This window comes from Mobula hypostoma, chromosome 18 (assembly GCF_963921235.1).
Source record: "Mobula hypostoma chromosome 18, sMobHyp1.1, whole genome shotgun sequence".
Lineage (NCBI taxonomy): Eukaryota > Metazoa > Chordata > Chondrichthyes > Myliobatiformes > Myliobatidae > Mobula > Mobula hypostoma.
The window spans coordinates 28,055,155-28,077,320 of NC_086114.1; the positions used below are offsets into that span (position 1 = coordinate 28,055,155).

At 37.5% G+C, this 22,166-nt stretch overlaps 1 protein-coding gene across 6 annotated transcripts in view; it reads left to right on the top strand.

Moving 5' to 3' along the window:
* Positions 1–22,166, top strand: part of sec24c (SEC24 homolog C, COPII coat complex component) — a 103,483-nt gene that overhangs the window by 52,721 nt on the left and 28,596 nt on the right. For 5 of the 6 annotated variants that reach the window (XM_063070647.1, XM_063070642.1, XM_063070645.1 and 2 more), the window contains exons 5-16: positions 2,078–2,473; positions 3,309–3,409; positions 5,507–5,575; positions 7,079–7,190; positions 11,161–11,288; positions 16,793–16,931; positions 17,399–17,514; positions 18,223–18,347; positions 18,929–19,120; positions 19,723–19,816; positions 20,142–20,258; positions 21,874–22,044. In XM_063070647.1, coding sequence (XP_062926717.1) covers positions 2,078–2,473; positions 3,309–3,409; positions 5,507–5,575; positions 7,079–7,190; positions 11,161–11,288; positions 16,793–16,931; positions 17,399–17,514; positions 18,223–18,347; positions 18,929–19,120; positions 19,723–19,816; positions 20,142–20,258; positions 21,874–22,044 — 1,760 coding nt within the window. The remainder of the gene's footprint in view (positions 1–2,077; positions 2,474–3,308; positions 3,410–5,506; positions 5,576–7,078; positions 7,191–11,160; positions 11,289–16,792; positions 16,932–17,398; positions 17,515–18,222; positions 18,348–18,928; positions 19,121–19,722; positions 19,817–20,141; positions 20,259–21,873; positions 22,045–22,166) is intronic. The other variant, XM_063070648.1, reaches the window with a different exon arrangement.

Here is a 22,166-nt window from a genome sequence, read left to right on the forward strand (position 1 = left end):
CTAGCTGGACAGCCTTATTTATCTACTTTTGTGGAAGTGTGTTAGTGACCAACAAGAAATGTGTGTCTGCTTTTTTGCAACTGTTGACCCAGGAGAGCACATGCACCCTGGAATCATGTATTACTTGAATTCAGCTATTGATAAAATGTACTCCTAAACAGGTGTAGTGGCAAGAAAAAAGTTTGTGAAGCCTTTGCAATTATCTGGTTTTCTGCATTAATTACCCAGGTCTGCTAGAGGTTACTGACTAGAATGTGCTTTGTGAACCATATGAGTAGGACATTAATGGACTTCTGATTGTGTCACTGGCTACACATTAACTTCTCTGTGAACACTGCAATGCCATCAAGGACTCTTCCCTGCTTCCCTAACAACAAACCACAAAAAGAGAGCCTTTAGGTCAGGAGACAGGGAGGAATTGAAACATGCAGAGGGAGTTAAAGGAGAAGAGCAAGGTAGCTAAAGAGGAATACAAGAAAGCTGGAGAACAAGCTTGGGCAGAGTAGCACATGGGAGATGTGGAGAGACATGAAGAACTAGCTATAGAGCCTTGGAATGCAGCTGTAAATGGACTAATGAGTTAAGCCAATTCTTCAATAGGTTTGACAATTGCCCTCTTGTTCACACACCAGCTCAGGTGCCGAGGCTTCCAGCTTCATGCATCTCTACAATTCTCCTAAGGTCCTCTGAAAGTTGTTTTGATTGAGGCATGGTGGACATAAACAGATCTATCTTGAGAAGAGCAGGCTCTGTCAGTAACCTGACTTTGCATCTTTTTTTTATATAGGGCAGGACACCTCGACAACCCACATCTCCAATTTCACTTGTTGATTGAAATGGTGTACTCAGTATTGACGAGAAGAAGTACAATTGTTTCTGTGTTACTAGTTTAGGCAGATTGGGTTTACTTATTATTGTTTCTTAGATGAAGATCAGACCACATTTTATTGAGTAATTAATGCAGAAAGCCAGGTAATTGCAAAGAGTTCACAAACTTTCTTCTTTCAACTGTATATTAGCTTCTGAAGTCAATTCTCTGATTTGCCACTTCAGGAGAAAGTGAGAGAATTTAACTGATAATAAAGGGTCTTGTCAGGATGAATGTGGACAGGATATTTCTTGGAGAAGGAAAAATAAGAGCTCATGTTTAAATCAGATGAGTTTTTTTCTTGTTCATTGGGTAATGTCTTTGGAGCTATTTCTTGAATTGCTTTGCAAACTTTGTCCCCAGAAGGTGGCTTGATAAAGATAAATGTTATTTTACTTGAAAGAATGACTCTTTCATTAAGCTTTTATTTACATGTGAATTCATGGGAATATTTTGTATGCATGAAGTGTGCTACTGTTGCTTCAAAATAAATTATTGTAGGTAAGTGTAGCTATTTGATGGTGTGGATGTATGTGATGTCTTTGTTATAACAAATCCTGCTGTTTCTCGTGTATTGAGGTATATGGTTGAAAGTCTAATGAAGAGCTTAAAGTGAAATGCTGTCCTTGGTGTGGACCGTTTGCTGTCTGCCGCAAAGAGGTGTTGGATCTGTGTACGAAGGAGTGTGCAGTCTAATAGCGAGTGATTGTCTTCATTGGCGGGGGAACTGCATGTCCTTTGTTGAAGTATGAACTGGGCTTCATGCTGCGGTGTAGCCTGTTGCATCCATCTAGGAGATGATGCCACAGGCGCTGTAGTGCAGCATCTATGCTGGCATGGATGCTGCTGTCCGGTGTTCGTTCAGTGGAAGACAAGCTGGATTGCATTTGTCTGGAGATTGGTGTGGGCTTGTTCTTGCAGACAATATCCATGAACTCAGGGACTTTGGCTATTTTTTTGTGTGACTGTATGATTACTGCAAATTTTAGTACTGTGTTTTGCACCTTGGCCTGGAGGGATGCTCTTTCATTTGGTTGTATTCGTGGGTTTTCATGTATGGTTGAATAACAATTAAACTTGAACTGTCCAAAATTGGTCATGAAGTTGACATTTTCTTTCAGTTTCAGTTATGAACTATAGCAACTCAATGAATTTTCTACTTTTGCTTCTCTAAAAATCTTTATGACTGTAAATATATTCTGCTTGCAGGACCTCCAGCTTCTCGTCCTCCAGTTTCAACTAGCTTACCACCTGCAGGCCCAGCAACGTATTCTGCTCCGCTACAGAATGTTCCTTCGAGCACACCCCAAAATAATAGCCTTCCTCAGCATTCTTTTCCTGGTCAAACGACCCTTGCATCAACTTTCACATCTCCTCCCACAAATACGGGTGTGAATCTTCCTCCTTCAATAGGGATGCAAAGACCTCCCATGATGCATGGACCACCTCTGCCAGGACAACCTCCATTGGGACCTTATCCAACCCAGCCTAATAACAGGCCTATGGGTCCTCAGCCTGGTATGCCAGGAGTAGCCCCTGGTGCACCAACTCAGAGCTTTCAGATGCATCCAGCACCTAATCAGGGATTTGTACCTCAACAGAATGGTAAATTTTTATACAATCCTTGCAGCAGAGTTTAAGCTATTTAAAATATCATCTTAGCTGTATAATTTATATATATATATATTTAAAACCTTTAAGGTTGGCCATATTCCTCCACTGCTACTGTTGTGTTGATAGGCTGTGCTGTAAATGACGTCAGATTGCACATTTACCATGTAAATGTAATGATTTTCAGAATTATACAATATTAGAATGAAAATGTTTCCATCTACATCAGCATGAATCCTACCTCCAAATATGAATACTGCATAAATACACTTGCATTTGAAGACCTAATTGGCTAGTGGGATGGATACAGTCGTGTGTAATAAGGAATTGGTTAAATTATTTTTGCAATTTCAGGGAACATGTGATAACTATTGTTAAGTCTTTATATGGGCTAGATAAGATGAATGGTTAGTAAATCACAAAATGTTGGAGGAACTCACCAGGTCAGGCAGTATCTACGGAGAGGAATAAAAAAATCAACGTTTCAGGCCGAAACAATATGAAAATGGGTCTCAGCCTGAAACGTTGACTCTTTATTCCTCTTCAAAGATGCTGCCTGACCTGTTGAGTTCCTCAGCATTTTGTGTGTGGATTTCCAGCATCTCTTCTGTTTGAGAAGAATGCAATGTACTTACAAAAATAAAGGTTTTGTTAGATACACATTCTCTGCACTATTATGTAAAGTATTCAGATTTCAGTGAATTTGTGCAAAAACAGATGAGAACCAAATTACTGTAGTATTGAAGCTTGTTTGAACAAATAGTGATATATTCCATTTTCTTACTGTTGAGATATGCAAATTTATTTTATTTGATACACAATGTCCTAGGTTCTTTTGGGCAAATGAGGGCACCACAACCAAACTATGCTGCACCTTGTCAACCTCAATCTCAGCAAAAGCGACTGGACCCAGACAGCATTCCTAGCCCTGTAAGCACACTGGTTTGTTATTTCCTTTGTTGATGAGTGCTGTGGTCTAATGCTCATAGAATTGCTCTGTAAATTTTCTCATTTTCTAATCTAAATTGCTTGAGAAAGGAATGGTTTGATCGGTTTGGAGTATTAAATGTACTTCTCCTCTCTCCACCCCCCCCCCCCACAATTATTCTTCAATGTGAATGAATTTGTTTGGAAATATTGTTTAGCGTAGCCTCAGTGTTCCATGTGTACCTAATCTGATGGTATCAAAAATTCTGCAGTAGCAGTTTTTGCACAAGCAAGTAGAGTTAGCTACTTTAGTTACTGATGTAGTTAGTTTACATCAGCTTGATATTCTGGACTCGGTGGTCTAACTAGTGGGAGAGATTAGTCTGTTCCTGTTCTGGTATTAGTATCATAGCTTCCAGTCTACATTTGACTTTGAAGATACACCTCATCTTGTTCTTGTCAAGGTTGCAACTTCTGAGCCTTTTGTTAGTATCCCTCATCTTTCCATGTTTTGTCTGAATCTAAGTCTGCTGATAGCTACATCCTGAGTACATGGAAATGAGATCTAGAAAGAGGCGAGTGGGAAACTGGTGGAGGTTGATAGACGTACAGCTGGATTAGAACTGAAATGCCTGGAGCAGCATTCAGGTGAGATAGTAAACAACCTTGTCATAAGGTGCTCTGTACGCGTAAACCATAGCAGCACTATAACAAGGCTGATTTATTCCTGATGTGCAAGTTGGTGTTTTATTATGGATATAAATGTTAATATGTCAGTTGAAATCCTAGCATCTGTGCTTGTGGTATTATAAAGAATATTCAATTGCCTGACAAAACTTAATTTTTCCAGTTGAATGATCAGTTTTTTGTTGAGTTGGTGCTGACTTTACATGAATTTAAATACCCAAGCCAGACAGAGAAGGTTATGTTCTTGAGGTCTTGTAATATGCCTCCAAGCAATCCAGGAAAATTTAGCTATTCAAACTTCTATTTGGGTTAAAAGTGGAGTTATTCAGAATGCAAAGAAATCACAGCCCTTTGAATACTAAAAGTGCTGAAAATCAGAAGAAAATCCACAAATGCTTGAAATACTCTGCAGGTAATAGGGCATCTGTGGTCTTGATATTTTGAATTGCTTTTCTTTTGTAAGTAGTTCAGGAGGACAGGAAGCAAGTGATAGTGCTTGGAAGAGACTGAACTAGAAATAAGAGTATTTTTGATAGATGGTGAATAGATGAGTTTTTAATGATGTGAAACAGTATCTATTTGCACAGTTGCCTTTAAGACCTTTTTTGTTAAAGTGGGTAATCAAGTCTTCTGAATCTTTTGTTAGGATGTGCTCAATTTCTAGGACATTAATTCTACGATTATACGCTTCCTGTTTTAACCAAACAACTCAGATCAGCTGATGCATTGATAAATTATTGATTGTTTTATGAAGTGAATAAAACATCTTTAAAACGGGAATCAGCCACAGTCCCAATAGTATAGCACAGGCTCATATAGATGTACATCTGTTCAAAAACAGTGACACTTACTTCTTTAAGCAGTTGTAGTGACCTTTCCTTGTGTTTCACACCATTTTAGATGTTAACTGTAGTGACAATATTTTGATTACCAGAGTTTCCCTACTCAGGAGATGAATGAGCTTCCTATGCTGTCCTCATCATTTCATAACTGATCATATCGTAGATTTTGATACTTGGTCTAGAGTATTCAGCATTTTAACTGATTCCTTTGGTGGGCAACTGGCATGAATGAGGCTGAAATCATCATTAACACTGCACATCATATGAATGTAATCCTTTTATATTGCACTTAAGTTAAGATCTTCTGAATTAATGTTAGACTGTGCATAGTTGAGGAGCTAACACATTTATAGATGAAATTCTTCTTCCCAGAATTTTATTTGGAATGCAAAAATGTAAAAAGCCTTGCATTTGGTATTAACGTGTTCAGGTAGTCAGTCTAACTACTTGCATGTGCAATGATGTATATCAAAGGACTTGCTGATGTGGCACCGTTTGTGCAGGAAGGTAGAAGTAACAACTGTTACTCTTGTTTCTCTCCTGTTTTGCTGCTCATTTGTGCCTTTATAAGCAACTTAATGAACTACCAACTCAAAAGAAAACAAGACATAGAATAGATCCAGATGCAATTCCTAGTCCAGTAAGTCTGCTTGTATGTATGTGCTGTTACCTACTGCATTACTGCCCTGCTTAAACTCCAAAAGGCTCATTTATTTGTAAATGTCAATTACATGCTGTAAGGTCATAAAATATTGTCCTTCATTTTGTGCATCCTTCTTTGCAATTGCACCTTTTTATTAAAAAAAGGTAAATGACAGCATGAAAATGTATGCCCAAGAAAATATCTGTACTGCAGACCTTTCCAATAGAAGGCTGGAACTTTAGTCATCTGATTTGTGGATAATTTATAACATTTGAACAGATGTCATGAGCTGCTTTGGTACCTTACAGTCATGTTTTATTAGGGTAGCATTAGATATAAATGTAATTTTTTATTAACAGGATCTACACTTGCATACATGATGAGCATTTTTGGTCTTAATTTTAATTTGCAGCACTGACTAGCTCAATTAGCTAAAAATTTGCTGTTTCTTAATGCACCACCATCAACATACTTAATGCAAATCACTTTAATTTCCCCCCTCAATTAGCTAAAAATTTGCTGTTTCTTAATGCACCACCATCAACATACTTAATGCAAATCACTTTAATTTCCCTCCTTTTTTTCATTATTTTCATGAATTGTGAATAAGAAATTGAAACCATCCTATAGGATGCTTTAGTTGTAGACGCCTTGGTGTACTAATTAAGTCCTAACATTAATTTAGAAGAATGTATATTAATAAAGTAGTCATAAAGCGTTCTAAAAGCTATCTGTGAAAGTTTGCTGGGACAAAACTATTGTGCTTAGGTATTGAATAGGACGAGCTTCAGTGGCTACAGAAAAATAACTTTTTACTTAGAATTTTTTTTTGTGAACATTAGCTTCTGAATGAGTGTCCCTCATTGAGAGGTACTTCACTGATACATTCAGAGATATCTTTGAAATGCAAATGTTGGTGTAATGCAAGTCTAGATTCAGTGTGTAGAGGATTCATATCAAATTTATTTTTTTACTGTCCCCACCATCCCCAGGCATTGTCAATGTTTTCATCAATAATTCATCAGTTTTTTCACAATTTAAATATGTGGGTTAGTACCATTGTTTTGTTCCACAGGTGTCAGTAGTCGATCTGGTATCTTTTAGACAACTGGTTGAGTGATGCAAAAGACTTTCACTGTTCAGGCTGTTCCACTGTGCACAGCATTGAGAGATATCATAGTTGAGCCCAATTTTATGCTCAGATATGTTTAACTTTGCACTGCAGCAGTAACTACTGAGCACGGGATGGGATTGGGAACTTGGGCTGATTTTTTTTTTGCTTGTTAGGAGTGCCAGAGTAAATTGTGATCCTGTGTTGATTAGCTAGTTCAGTAGCAAGGCCTCTTTGGCATAGGCAGCACGTGTTAGCAAGGCTAGGGTGAAGCTTTGTTAAATGGCTAGTCAGTGTTATAGAGCGTATTTGTTCATCTCTACAATCTGTAACAAATAGCTTGAACTTTAATGAATGACTCTGAAATGTTGTATTGTGTGCTGTGACAGATTCAAGTGATTGAGGATGATAAGTCAAATCGAGGATCTGAACCATTTTCCACTGGTGTAAGAGGACAAGTTCCACCACTTGTGACTACTGACTTCGTCGTCAAAGATCAAGGTAGATTTTCCTTAGCTTTGGTTATAAGCAGTTTCAAATCGCAAATATGGAACATGCAGTGGTTACCTGCATATTTGATTAATTGCTTTTGTGTAAGGTGCTCAGGACATGAATCTCAAAGTTTTCTAAAAACCTTGGATGATTTTTCAACTTGTAAGTAAACTCCAAAAAATACTAAACTGAGTAGATCAGTGATTGAAAGATAACAGTGCAACTTTAAGAGCTAGGAACCAACTTTGCAGCTCCGGCAACCTGGGTTGAATTCTGACTTCTGCTGCAATATGTGTTGAACTTGCACGGTCTCCCTGTAGCAGCCTGCGTTTCCTGAGTGCTTCACTTTCCTCTCAGACTTGCAGATACACGCGGGTTGGTAGTTGCTCTGTAGGTGAATGATAAAATAAGATTATTGTAAATGGGTTCTGGATGGTGGTACAAACTTGTGGCTTGAAGCGCCAGATTTTGTGCTACATAAATCTGTTAGTTGAATTATAAATTATCTCCCAATTCCAAATAAGGCCAACAGTGTGTCAAACCTAATTTGAGATACAATTTTTTTCAACTGCTTGATTATCTTCAAATGAGTTACTTTGCTTGCCCCAGAGCCAATTCAGTATTATAGGATACTTCACTTGTGTTCCTTGGGAAATGGACATATTTTAATGCAGTTCATTTATCGAGCAAGGGCATTCTCTGGAAAAGCTAAGATACTGGAAAAAAAAGCACTAAGAGCTTCAGCTCTTCATCTTTCACCGCCAGGGCCTTGAGCAATCTCCCTCCCTCTCCCCCCCCCCATTAAGATTCAGTGGCACAGCATGCATTAACCATACATAATACACTTCAGCTCATTGTGCAAAGGGAATTAAACCTCACACATCCCTAACCATTTGTGGCTTCATATTGTCCTTTGAATAACCCCTTTTTATTATCATTCTCAGGATGCTATGAGCTGTTATCTAGTAATTGTCCTTATTTCTACTCTGCATATGCTTTTAACTTTTTTCTTTAAACTGATGTAGTTTGCTATACATCTTCACAGTGATTTACCTTACCAGTAAGTTCTAAAATTTCCCTTTGAAAACAATGTTGGTAAAGACTGAAATAGATACAAAAATTAGATTCTATTATTTTGTCTTATCTATGGAAGGGTAAATGCCCTAGACTTAATAAAGCTCACCTTCAAAAATCTAAAAAGGAAGGTGGTATGGCCTTGCCTAATTTTCGTTGATATTATTGGGCAGCCAATATTCATTGTCTTATTTTTTGATCTTTCTTCCATAATAAGTCTGACTGCCCAAAATGGGTGGCAATGGAGTTGAACTCTACCAAGGATCTTTCAATTTCTGCACTTCTCGGATCCGCACTTCCTTGTCATTTGCCTAGACTTATTGTTAATCCTCTTATCAGACATACTTTAAGAATATGGGCTCAGTTCAGAAAATTTAATGGTCTTCATGGTTTTTCTCTCTCTAGCCCTGTTTTACACAATCATCTTTTCCTACCTTCTATGCGGGATTCAACATTTCACGATTGGTATAGAATGGGTATTAGGCGTTTTGAAGATCTTTTCATAGATAATCGTTTTGTAACTTTTCAACAACTGTCTGTAAAGTTTAATCTACCTAATACTCATTTCTTTAGATATCTTCAAAATTAGACATTTCATTAACCCTTTACATAGAAACATAGAAAATAGGTGCAGCAGTAGGCCATTCGGCCCTTCGAGCCTACACTGCCATTCAGTATGATCATGACTGATCATCCAACTCAGAACCCTGTACCAGCCTTCCTCCCATACCCCCGATCCCTTTAGCCACAAGGGCCATATCTAACTCCCTCTTAAATATAGCCAATGAACTGGCCTCAACTGTTTCCTGTGGCAGAGAATTCCACAGATTCACCATTTTGATATCAAACTTTCCTGAGATGCCTGAGAAAAATGTTCTGGACTTGTTTCTTTGTATCAATCCATTGGGTAAAGGTTTAATATCTGCTGTTCGGGATAAGTTAGTGATTTAGAGGCGTGCCCCCTTTGATAAAATTAGAACTGCCTGGGAACAAGATCTAAATATCTCCTTATCTGATGCAGTTTGGGATTCAATTCTTAAGTCAGTCAACTCAACCTCTCTATGTGCTTGCCACTACCTTTAGCAGTTTAAGGTTGTACACAGGACTCATATGTCTAACGCTAAATTATTGCTGTTTTACCCTGACATTAGTCCTGTCTGTGATAAGTGTAAAGGGGCTGAGGCTTCCCCTATTCATATGTACTGGGCCTGTCTAAGTCTAGAGAAATACTGGAGAGAAGTTTTTTCAACCCTATCTCATATTCTTAATTGCTATTTAGAACCTAACCCTCTGGTTGCTCTTTTTGGCACCTTGAGTGAAGTAAATATGCACTTGAGTCCGACTAAATGTTGAACATTATCTTTTGCCTCTCTCGGCTAGATGGTTGGTTCTTAGGTGGAAAGCTGTTGCCCCACCCACTCACGCTCAATGACTGAGTGATATTATGGCCTGTTTAGACCTCAAAGATTAATTATTCACTTCTTAATTTGGACATAAAGTTTCATAAGGTATGGGGACCTTTTCTTGAATATTTTCATAACTCTTCAGTGTAAGTTTATCCTTTTTTTTGTATGCTACAATCCCTTACTTTCAGCTTTTTTTTGTAAGTTATACGGTTTTTTGTTGTGAATTACATTATACTCGGTAGTTGACATTATACTTTTTTCCTATATATATTTACAGTTCTCTGGGATTGAATGCTCCAATTAATTTTTTTTTCTTTTACACACAGAAGTGGTTGGCTTGGGTTTTTTTTTTCAATGGGAGGTTGGGGTGGATACTAATTATACATAATTCTCTTCTGGGTGCTTTTTCTTATTGTTGTGAATTACATATTGGATTTGTTTGTTTCACATTGTATAAATCTCCATTTTATTGTTTTTTTTCCCAGTAGTTTTACTGTAGAAAGGCATAAAAAAATTAATGATAAAAAAAAGAAAATGTTTAATCTTGGTTTTTCAGTTGGAATAAGTCATGCTGCGCATTGTGACTAAATCTAACCACTGTTCCAAATGCATTATGGGGATATTTTCTTTATTCTATTCTCTGTTCTGCATGAATCTCAACAATTTATTTAAAAAAATTATCATTGGGAGTAAACGGCCTCCTATGTTTGGTCACCTTTCAACTCGTCCTCTGCCAGCACATGCCAATCTTTTTATCCCCCAATATGTATTTAATCATTTAAATTGGGGGATATTTGTGTATTAGTTGCATAATTAACATGTTACTTCATCTTGTGCTGCTTGCTTTTCATTGCTGTTCACTGTCCTCAGGATGAAGTTTATTTAAGGCATTAAATTAGCATTAGCCACGTGCCTAAGTGAAAATACAATTTTGGCTAATTGTAGTTCAAATTGATCAGAATTCCTTTTGGGCATGTTACCTGGTGTTTTTGGTTTCCTGTGTTCTTGTGTGCACTTGAACATTTTTTGTTCATTTGGTAACATTAAAGTTCAAAGTAAATTTATTATCAAATGCATGCATGTTACCGTATATTCTACTACCTTGAGATTCATTTTCTTGCACGTTAAACAAAAATGCAAAGTTGACATTTTTATCATCTTTACATGTGAACATTTGACTATAAATTATTATCTTGGTCACAATTGTAGTTGCTTGGCAGTCTTCTCAATCCACACACTTCAATTGATCAATACAAGGCTAAAGGCTATGTGAGTGGAAACTATTGAATGCTTTAGATTCTTGACTTTCCCTGCAGTATACGTTAAATGTTATTCTAAAATGAAATGACAGAAGAGTTTGTAAACTTGACCTTCAGTTTTTGGTTGATTCACTGGCAAGCAAAATGCACCAAATGTAGATTTTCTTAATTAGTGGATTGAAAAGTTACATTTTGACTATGTATGAAGAAACCTAAAACAACCTGTTCATTGTCTTGCAGGGAATGCAAGTCCTCGTTATATTCGATGTGCGACTTACAATATACCTTGCACTTCAGATATGGCAAAACAATGCCAAGTTCCCCTCAATGCGGTCATTAAGCCACTTGCCACCCTACCAGCTGATGAGGTAAATGTTTGCACTACAATCTCAATGCTTCAAATGTTGAAGCTGTATATCTTTTAAATGGATGCACCTGTTCAAGAATGTGTATATAATACAAAAACTATTTTAGACTGAAGTGGAGGCAACTAACAAAAGTACTAAACCAAAAGTATTAGCTGTGGTCTCTGATTAGATCTATCATTCACAAAAAGAATTAAATCCATAACAGGTATTTGAAGGATCACTTTTGCATTAATTACTATCAAGTAAAAATAGGATAAGATCAAATTGGGTAAATAACCTTCATGAGCTGTGCATGTATGAAGAGGGTTAGCATGTAGAATGAACATCTGAAGGCAACATCTGGGATTTACTTAAGCAACATTTGAATATTATGGTGTCTGCCGGTAGCTTCTTTGTGGACATGAGAGCTCTGATGAAGCCAAGTCTTTGGTTGGAGAGTGATCATTGTGTCATATTGTGCAGAAAAATGCTGACTTGCTGGGGGGTTAACTGGCAGCATGTGGGAAATAATTTCCCAGTTGATGCATTTAGCAAAGGAAAGGAACATGGATCCAAACTTCCAATGGAAACTGTTGCCTCATAATTTAAGTGGTTAAATTCATGTATTGTCATTAAGTGCAGTTGCTTGATGAATTGGGTTACTTCGTGGGTTAAGTTAGTGAAGGGGATAGCAAATACAGGCAAATTCATTTGACCTCTTTCCAATTTGAGCAATGTTGGACGTTTGTAACTTAGGTGGTGCTCATCCTTGTACTTCATTCTATTTCAAGCAGTTAATGCTGCTTGAAGTTAGTTAAAGCGAGCCACAATACTGTATTTGTTGTTCTTTTCATAATCAAGTTGTGAAACAATACTGTATTTGTTGCTGTTTTCACAATCAAGCTGTAAAATTCGATCTGGCTGCATTTGATTAGGTCTGTCTACTGACAGCTGCTGAACAGCTAGAATTGTACACCAACCATAGAGGTGGCAAAGTCGGTTGTATCCAGAAACACTCTAAACGTAGCTTCCTGTTCTATAAAGAAATTTTAATATATGAAAATGAGTATGTTTACTTGACACAATTCTGAAGACAAGTTGATACCAAGTTTGTCAAAATCTACTTGATGGGAGTGATGAGGTTCTCTTTATTGGTACACCTCCACAGAAACACATGAAAGTGTGCTCAATGCAAAGTCATTTTTTTCAAGTTCTTTGTGCCATTTTGTCTGCTGCAGCTGTTGAAATAAATCCAGAAGTTGAAAGCGACACCAAGTGGCTTGATCAGCATATTTGGTTTGTATCATGCACTTTTGAGATGCAGTTGATAGACCTAATCAATGTGAATTGTATTTTTCCACTTTTTGATTTAAGATTTGGAGTTTTACAGCTCTGACTACCTACATTTATTCAAAGTTCAGTTTTCAATAACACCTCATTTATTTTGAGCCACCTCAGAATCAGGTTTAATATCACCGACATATGTCGTGAAATTGGTTAACTTTGTGGCAGCAGTGCAATGCAATACATAATAGAGGGAAAAAACCCTGCAAATTACAGTGAGTACATATGTATTAAATAGTTAAATAAATAACGCAAAAAAATAGAAATAAAAAATGGTGAGGTAGTGTTCATGGATTTAATGTCCATTCAGAAATCAGACGGCAGAGGGAAAGAAACTGTTCCTGGATCGTTCAGTGTGTGCCTTCAGGCTTCTGTACTTCCTTCCTGATGGTAGCAGTGAGAAGAGGGCCTGAACTGGGTGATGGGGTCTTTAAAGATGGATGTCACCTTTTTTGAGGCATTGCTCCTTGAAGATGTCTTTGATACTACGCAGCTTTATGAAACTAGTTTTGGCTGCATCTGGAGTATTGCATACGGTTCTGTTTGCCCCATTATAGGAAGGATGTTAGGCTTTGGCAAAGGTGCAGAAAGGTTTACCAGAATGCTGTCTAGATGAGAGGGCATGTGCTATAATGAGAGGTTGGACAAACTTGGGTTGTTTTCTCTGGAAGGGAGGAGGCTGAGGGGAGATCTGATAGAGGTTTGTAAGATCATGTGAGACATTGATGGAGTAGACAGATAGTATCTATTTCCCAGGGTTGAGATATCTAATACCAGAGGGCACGCATTTAAGTAAGAGGGGTAATTTCAAAGGAAATGTGAGGGACAAGTTTTTTAGTGTGGTGGGTGCCTGGTGCAGGGGTAGATGCAAATACATTAGGGACTTTATAGTAGTGTTTAGATAGGCACATGAATGTGAGGAAACTGGAAGGATATGAACATTGTGTAGGCAGAGGGGATTAATTAAGCTGCCAATTTGATTATCAATTTTATTGGATCAGCGCAATATTGTGGATTGAAAAGCCTGTTCCAGTACTGTACTGTGCTATGTTCACTACTTTAAGTTAGGAACTATGAAGAATTTGAAAGTATTGACAATCATTGTGAATGTTACACTGAACATGAAGACTTGGACTGCGCAATTGTCAAAAGCATTGTATGAAGGCACTCCATTATCTGCAAGAGGTGTTTTTGCCGATTTTGTTCATTTACAGTCAATGAAACGAAGATGGCAGCATACACTGGATGAATTCCTCCATTCATAACTAGTAGGAACTAAATCAGTTTATATAGTACTCTGGATTTTTCATCAGGGTTTGCTCCTGAAGCCTTCCCATGAGAAGGTATAGCTGCAAGGCAATGGAGGTTTGAGATCAGAATTTTCCTTCTTGTAAATGAGCTGCCAATCATGGCTGATGAGCCCCAACTGTCTGAAGTGACTTGTTTTAAGGTGCTGGTGACCCACCTTTGCTCCTTCTGTCAGTAGAAATGGTTTTGCTGGGCTTAGTAGCGAAGCCATGGGTGAAGGCAGGAAGGAGCTGGACTTGGTTGTTAAAGGCTATATGAGACACACGCCATTGGGAGTATTTAATGGGTAGTGGGAGCACAAACCCATAACCATTGGCTATGACAATTTCAAGGATCTCCCTAAATCCCTGCAATTAACTTTCCAAATTGTACTCTTTGTACTTATCTGAGTTAGAGTTAAACTCAGATAATTTTATCAGCCATTGGCTTGCCTATTTTCCCAGGTAATTTGGATTGTGTTTAAAACCTGAGGCAACCTTCTTCACTATTCACTATAAACTAGTTATTGGTCTCCAATGTGCAAAACAACTCTCCAGTACCATCCTCTGCCTCCTGACATATGGATCCTGTATTTTCAAACCTTCTGAACGTGCTGTGTGTGATTTTCGCCAAAGCCTTGATAAAATCCATGTAACAATATCCAATGCCCTGTGCTCATCAATCCTCTTGGTCACATTATCAAAATAAAAACTCAAATCAAATCTGCAAGGCTTCCATGCAACTTCTATGAATAAAGCTGACAATTTCTGATTAGTCCTTGCCTTTGCAACAGCAAATGAATCATGTCCCTCAGAGTCTCCTCCAGTAATTGGAAAAGCCTCGTGCAAAATTTAATTTTTTTAAAAACCCTTCTGCAAAGGTTACTTCCAATTTTTTTTCTGTTGTGGCCCAGGTACAATAAAACTCCAATAATCAGGCATCAGAACAAATTCTCAGGATTTTGATACTGGTCTGGCAGATTTTCTGGATTATTGGGCATTGCTTCTGTTAATACACCAAAATGATTTCAATTCTCTTTTCGATGTTCCACCATAGGATAATTTTCCTGTTGAGCTTGAGGTTAGGAAACGTGGTCAAATGTTTTTGTTTAAAGAGAGCTTGGGAACTGTGACCTTTCTATCAGGAGAGTGCAGTAAAGAAGGCATGGAAGCTAGATGCTGAGCTATCTGGATTTCTAAACAATCAAGCAGTGGGTTATCAGTTTCACTCAACATTGAATTGCTTAGCATAGTAAGTTTTTGTTGCTTTGTTTGGTCTAGTATCCAAAATAATTGTTGACATGGACTGCAAAATAGGATTGTAAAATACTGGAATAATTGGAATTGTTCTAGTGTAATCACAGTCAAAAATGTTTGCCATTATTTCTGCAAATGGCAACTTTTGTGCATTGAGAATAGATTTCTAGAATCCTTTTTTGGAACCACATGGCAACAAGCCTTAGTAAATCTGAGCATAAACAAGAATTTCATATAAGTTCTTGTAGTTTAAGTACCGTAGTAGATGAGGATCAATGAGATGTCGAAAGGTTTTAAAATCTAAGTTCCGGAAAATTAACTGAAGTTAATTTAAATGAGTTTTTTCCGTGGACTGCAGGAGGCTGAGGGGTGACCTTCATAGAAGTATATAAAACCATGAGGTGCATAGATAAGATGAATGGTCAGTCTTTTACACAGTAGGGGAGTTTAAACCTGAGGGCATAGATTTAAGATGGGGGGAGAAAAATGTAAAGAAGAGTTGAACGGCAAGAATTTTCCACAGTTTGGTGGGTGTTTAGAAGAGCTGCCAGTGAAGTGGTAGAAGTGGACATAATTACAATGTTTAAAAAGCATTTAGACAGGAAGGGTGTAGAGGGAAATGGCCAATTGCAGTTAAATGGGACAAGCTCAATAGACAGCTTGGTCAGCATAAGCAAATTGGGCCAGAAGGCCCGTTTCTGTGTGTGTGTGTGTGTGTGTGTGTGTGTGTGTGTGTGTGTTTGTTTGTTTGTGTGTATGTATGATGTATGTGTATAGGTGTGGGAAAAGGAAGAAGTGGTAATAAAATATAATGCAAAAACCTATCTAAAAGGTAAGGCTTCACTGGGTAGTTGAGAAATCATGGTCAATAAACAAATTCGTTCTGTATTCAGCTAAACGTGAAGGCTGACGCAAAGTTGTAAAAATCAGATGGACTGAGATGAACAAGTTTGTGGTAAAATAATCATGCAAGGGATGAAATAGAATAAAATAACTGATTAGTATTGGATGAATGCTTTATAAATTTGAAAAAAGTATGGATATCATTTTGTAGTTATTTACCAGGGGATATCATTTTGTAGTTATTTATCAGGATTGAAAGGAATAAAATACCAACTGTAACCAGAATTTGAATTTTATATCTATGATTGCAATGGAAACAATGAAATGTAGTCTAAGTTTTGATGTCTTCCACCAAGAATGTTGAAAAATAGATGATAAAAATACATAAACATTGATCCATGATTGGACCTGGTTAGTTTGGCCAGAACTTCAGTGTAGTCTTGTAGATTCAATGATAAACTGAGGTTCCTCTATCCTCCTTTGGTTGTTAAAGGCTATTATACTATTTTGAACTGATTGAGAAATATCTTAGTATGCAGACCAGCATTTATCCATAAACAAGCATCATCCAAATTAATAATCTCGTTATTTGACTATTAATTGCCTATAGATTGCTAAACTGTAAAGTAAATAAATTCACAGGTAAATTAATGTGGAAAAAGTGGATGTAAAATGCACTGCGTAAATAAGCACCCAATAAATGATGCTGTAAAGGAAAAACATGCATGTAATCTCGAATTCGATAAATTGCTGGAAAGGTAAGTTATGGAACTCTTTTTGTCCTTCTAATTGCAGGCACAACCTTTCATTGTAGATCATGGAGAAACTGGTCCAATAAGGTGCAATAGGTGCAAGGCCTACATGTGCCCTTACATGCAGTTTATTGAAGGAGGGCGGAGGTTCCAGTGTGCCTTCTGCAGTTGTGTTTCTGAAGGTAATTTTTTCATTTCTGTTAGAATGTAAACTTATTTTTGAATTCTCCCTCGTTTGATGTTCGCATAAAATTCACAGTATTTTAGGTAGCATTGTCTTATAGTAACTTCTGAATATGGCAGAAATTACTGTAGATGCCCAGCTTTTCACTTATTGTCTTCCTACCTACTATAATTGGCAGAGCTGGAATCAGTTCACGTTAGGGGATTTCTAAATTACCATGGAACAGCCTTTGATCTTCGGAATTGCCAGCTCTACAAATCCTTAACAAATATCCTGCGTTATTTTGATAATGTTCAAAATTAATCTGCATGCCTCTGTTAATTCTACGAGATTTTTAAGTTGAAGTTATTTTTAGTGGTTATCATTGTAAAGTTTTTCTTAATGTGACTGACTTGTTCTTGTTCCTATCTCACCTTTTTGGCGTACTTGGAAGCAACACTGTAACTCCTGTTTTTCTTTCTTTAGTGCTGCCTCACTATTTCCAACATTTGGATCACACTGGCAAGCGAATGGACTACTATGATCGACCGGAACTCTCACTTGGTTCCTATGAATTTTTAGCCACTGTAGACTACTGCAAGGTATTTTATATTTAATTTACTACTTAATCAATGCACCTCTTTCGCAGAAGTTAAATTGTAAGTTAAACATTTGATTTACAAAAATACCTGTTCTATTGATCTTAACCAAATATTCTAAATATTAACCCTGTGCCTTTAAATAATATATTATGAAGTCAATTGATGTGGGTAACTACAGTCTGCTTGTAAATTCTTTCGCTTTGCTGTATCTGCCATTTAATATTGCCAGGTAACAAGCTGACTCTGATAAGGAAAAAAGATAATAGCTGATAGGTTTATTTTTAACACTGAATGGAGGTGTCTTTTAACCAAAGTTGCAGTGAGGCGACTTATCAATGATCCATGACTTTCTGCTTGTCTGCACCTTTCATTCTTGTGAATGAGTTTATAGGAGAGACAAGTCAAACAAACTAAGTAAGACCGTGTTTTAGGATTTTCATTTTTGTCAAACTAAAAAAAGCATGCCAATGATACCATTTTGGCAGTAGTTTCAGTGGAATTTTGTAATAGGCTTTCATCATTTTTTAAAAATCTTCTGAAATTTCTTTTTAAATCACTGAAGGCAGTGGTTGTTCTTGGTGCAACTCTCGTGCATGTGCCTCAGCTGGCAATGTGTCCAGCTAGTTGTAAAGTTGAGGCACTGCTATGGCTGATGCAAAGGGTCTTGCAGATTCTTCAATTTCAACTGAGGAAGAATTTCTTTTGCAGAACAATAAGTTTCCAAATCCGCCTGCTTTCATCTTTATGATTGATGTGTCCTACAATGCACTGAAGAGTGGGCTGGTTCACCTATTGTGTGAGGAGCTCAAAGCTTTGTTGGATTTCCTTCCAAGGTGAGAGCATTTTGTTGTGCCCATTTAAGCAGAAATAACTTGCTCTGTAAATTCTCAACAGTCTTCATCAATTATCACTTGAAGTCCAGTTGAAATCACTTTCCATTCCAATACTTAACACATTTAAAAGAAAAATCATTTATCTTTTGTATATATTGTTCAAGATTGCCAGCATCTTGTGTCTTCATTTTATTTATCTTCAAAGGAAGCAATCTTTCTTTTGCCTACTTTTCTGTCTAATGGGGTTCATTGTTTCTGACACCATGTTAATAAATCTCTGTATCCTTTCCTTAGGTGATATGCAGATTTGCAGGTGTTCCCTTTAAAATGAAAATGTTCCTAATAACAGACACTGTATCATATTTCTCAAATCTTAAAAGCATTTGTTCACCATTCACATGTCTCTTTGCCCTTTGGCAAATTTCATCCATATTGCCATTGTTTGTGACTGCAGTTACAATTTGTGTATTTCTATTGTTCTAGCATAAAGCATCCTGTTTAAAACATTTTGTTTAGTATCTTTCCAGATGAAAACCTGGTGCTGAGAAGTAATGTTCTTGAATCTTTTGCTCCTCTTCCAGGGAGGGCAATGTGGAAGAATCGGCCATTAAGGTTGGCTTTGTAACATACAACAAAGTTTTACATTTTTACAATGTTAAGAGCTCGTTGGCTCAGCCACAAATGATGGTGGTGTCCGATGTAGCTGATATGTTTGTACCCTTGCTTGATGGATTCCTTGTCAATGTGAATGAGTCACGGGCTGTGATAAACAGGTAAGGACCCCATCCAGTGGGTTAGTATATAGTGTTATGTTAGAAAGCTTCACTTGAAGCATGAATAATATGCTAATATGTTCTGATGAGTATTGTTGTTAGGTTTTAATGGTGTCTCTTATCAGTATACTGCACAGTGAACTCTGCTAATTGCTAAACCTATTCATATTGATGTGGAGATAATTTTTAGAACCCTGAGTTGTCATGTGGTTTGAGAAATCTGAAGTGAGATACCTAAATATCATTGCTACAGCTTGCACTGAGGTGTAGCCTCCAATCGTGCAAGATGATAGAAATTCGGAGTTTATGTTGCTCAGATGAATTCTCAGAACTATTGAATTTGATTTCGTAACTTGTGATGGTGCAGTTTGTGGCTTGTGGATTGCTGAGCCAAAGCCAGTTGCATGCTTTCCAATGGGGGTCTTGTGCATTGTACTGCAAAGTTAAGCAACTTGTCTGCTTGTTTGCATTTTGAACCAAATACCATCTTTAGTTAAATCTGGGTATTGTTAGTTGAATGCTCGCTGTGCAGTTTATGTAACTGAATTGCAGTCATACTGAACAGCCGTAAGTAATAACAATTATGGCAATTTTCCCCTCAGTTTGTTAGAGCAAATTCCTGAGATGTTTGCTGATACCAGAGAAACTGAGACAGTTTTTGGACCTGTCATTCAGGCTGGTTTGGAGGCCCTCAAGGTAAGTCCACTTTTAGATCCACAACCATTTTTGAACCTGCAAATCATGTTGAATATCCAGAGCAATGGATTTTGACCTTTGGATTTTTACCTAATTAGAATAGTAATGATTCAATGACTCATCTCAGTGATTGGAGTTGATCTTGGGGCCAGAATTGTGATCTTAAGTATGTAAATTTGCATTTGTTGGGGAAAATTATTTTTGTTGTTATTGGGAAGAGTTCATGCAATTACAATCATGAGTTCTATTTTCTTTATGTGTCTTTGACTTCTGCTCTGTCTCTATTCCTCTGAGAGAAGGTGCTGATGGGGTTTTGTACTTGCAGGCAGCTGAATGTGCTGGCAAACTCTTCATATTCCACTCTACCCTGCCTCTTGCTGAAGCACCTGGAAAACTAAAGAATCGAGATGACAAGAAGCTTATCAATACAGATAAAGAAAAGGTAGGATGATGAAGATAGGTTTCCATCATTTGAAGTTAATTTTTTTTTTTGAGGCTGCTATGTTTGGAAAAACAATGCTTTTTGAGTAACTTCATAAATAGTCTCTCTATGTGCGATGCAGTTAATGCCACATTTACTGCCTGGGTCTGGCTGCATAACAATACGTGAGTCAGTATTTCTGGAGGTAAACTAAAATGGTTTATTATTGTCACATGTACTGAAGCACGGTGAAAATTTCTCTTGCAAATCATCTGTACAGTTCATTACAATGGTGCTTTGTGGTAGTACAAGCAAGAACAAAAATGTAGAATAAACTTCTGAAGTACAGAGAAAGTGCAGTGCAATTAGTAAGGTGCAGGGTTACAACAAGGTAGGTGGTGAGATAACATGTCTATCTTGTACTAGGACACTGTTCAATAGTCATAACGGTGGGATAGAAGCTGTCCCTGAGCCTAACATAAGCTTCACGAATAGAACCTCTGTTTCTGACTAAGTATGTTGTAACTTCAATATTTAGAACAATGATAAGCAGAATTTCTGGCAGGCATATTTGATTTCTAGCATTCATTGGTCATTGTAGATAATTCTGCTTTTTAAACTCCCAAATCTAACATTTTTTCATCCCATCTTTGGTCTTTTAATCTCTCCTTCCTCTTACCCTATTAGAAATGTCAAAGTACATTTATTATTAATGTTTGTATGCAGTATACAACCCTGAGGCTTGACTTCCCGCAGACAGCCACAAAACAAAGAAATGCCATGGAACCCATTCAAAGAAAACATCAAACACCCAATGCGCAAAACAAAACAAACCTTGCAAGTGGCAAAAATGAGCGATAAACACAGAATATTAAACGTCAAACTCGAGAGTCCTTAAAACAGTCCGGGAATGTGCAGTTTAGTTCAGTTCAATTTAGTGCTGATCGTTCATTGTCTGCAGGCTACAGAGCCAGTTTGCCCCAATCAAAATTGCACAAAATAGCAAAAAAAAAGGAACACTCATAACTTGAACTGAAGTGTCCTCTATAAACGAGTCCAATCCACAAACCATGCTTATCAAACCTTTCCTAAGACCCAAGACTCCAGTACCTTCCGATAGGGGGAGAGAGAGCGAGAGATCAAACGCAGGCACACAGTGTTGATCACTCACTCGCCTTCCAGTCTTATCCTCGTTCAGCTCTCTTCAATCTTGCTAGACCGTTTTAATCAGCGAGAAATGGAGTTGATCATGGGCTCATGCCCAGTCTTTAGGCGGCACACTCTGCTCCAAGCCTCTGAGAACTCCCACAGACAGCAAACTGCCAGATCACTCATTCGGCCCAAAAACACACCTTCAAAATGTAAATCGGAGATTCCAATTGCATGCAGCTTAATAGTAGAATCATATTTGAAAGAAGTAAAAAAAAACAGTTTCATGTGTTGTCTGAAGGACGTTGCCATTGGTGATACTGATGCCATCTTCCTCTGTTTTTGTGCTCTCTGTCATTATTTTTTCATTAAAACATCTAATCTGTTAATTCCCAACAGATACTCCCAACTCCCCAGTACTTTTTTTTCCAATTTCCAGCATTAACACAATTTTATTGTATTGTTTATGTTCATTTATTTATTTCAGGTTCTATTTCAACCTCAGACCAGCTTTTACAGTAATCTGGCCAAGGAATGTGTGGCACAAGGCTGCTGTGTAGATCTTTTCCTATTCCCCAATCAATATGTCGATGTGGCAACCTTGGGATTAGTTACTTATCAGACTGGAGGTTCCATTTACAAGTACACATACTTCCAGGTAATGTTTATCAGATTACTATGGCGATAGATGAATTTTGCAACTCTCTTTCAAAGTATTAGCATGGATTTGGCTCCTCCAATGCACACAGCTTTTAAACAGCACTTTCACTTTTGTCTTTT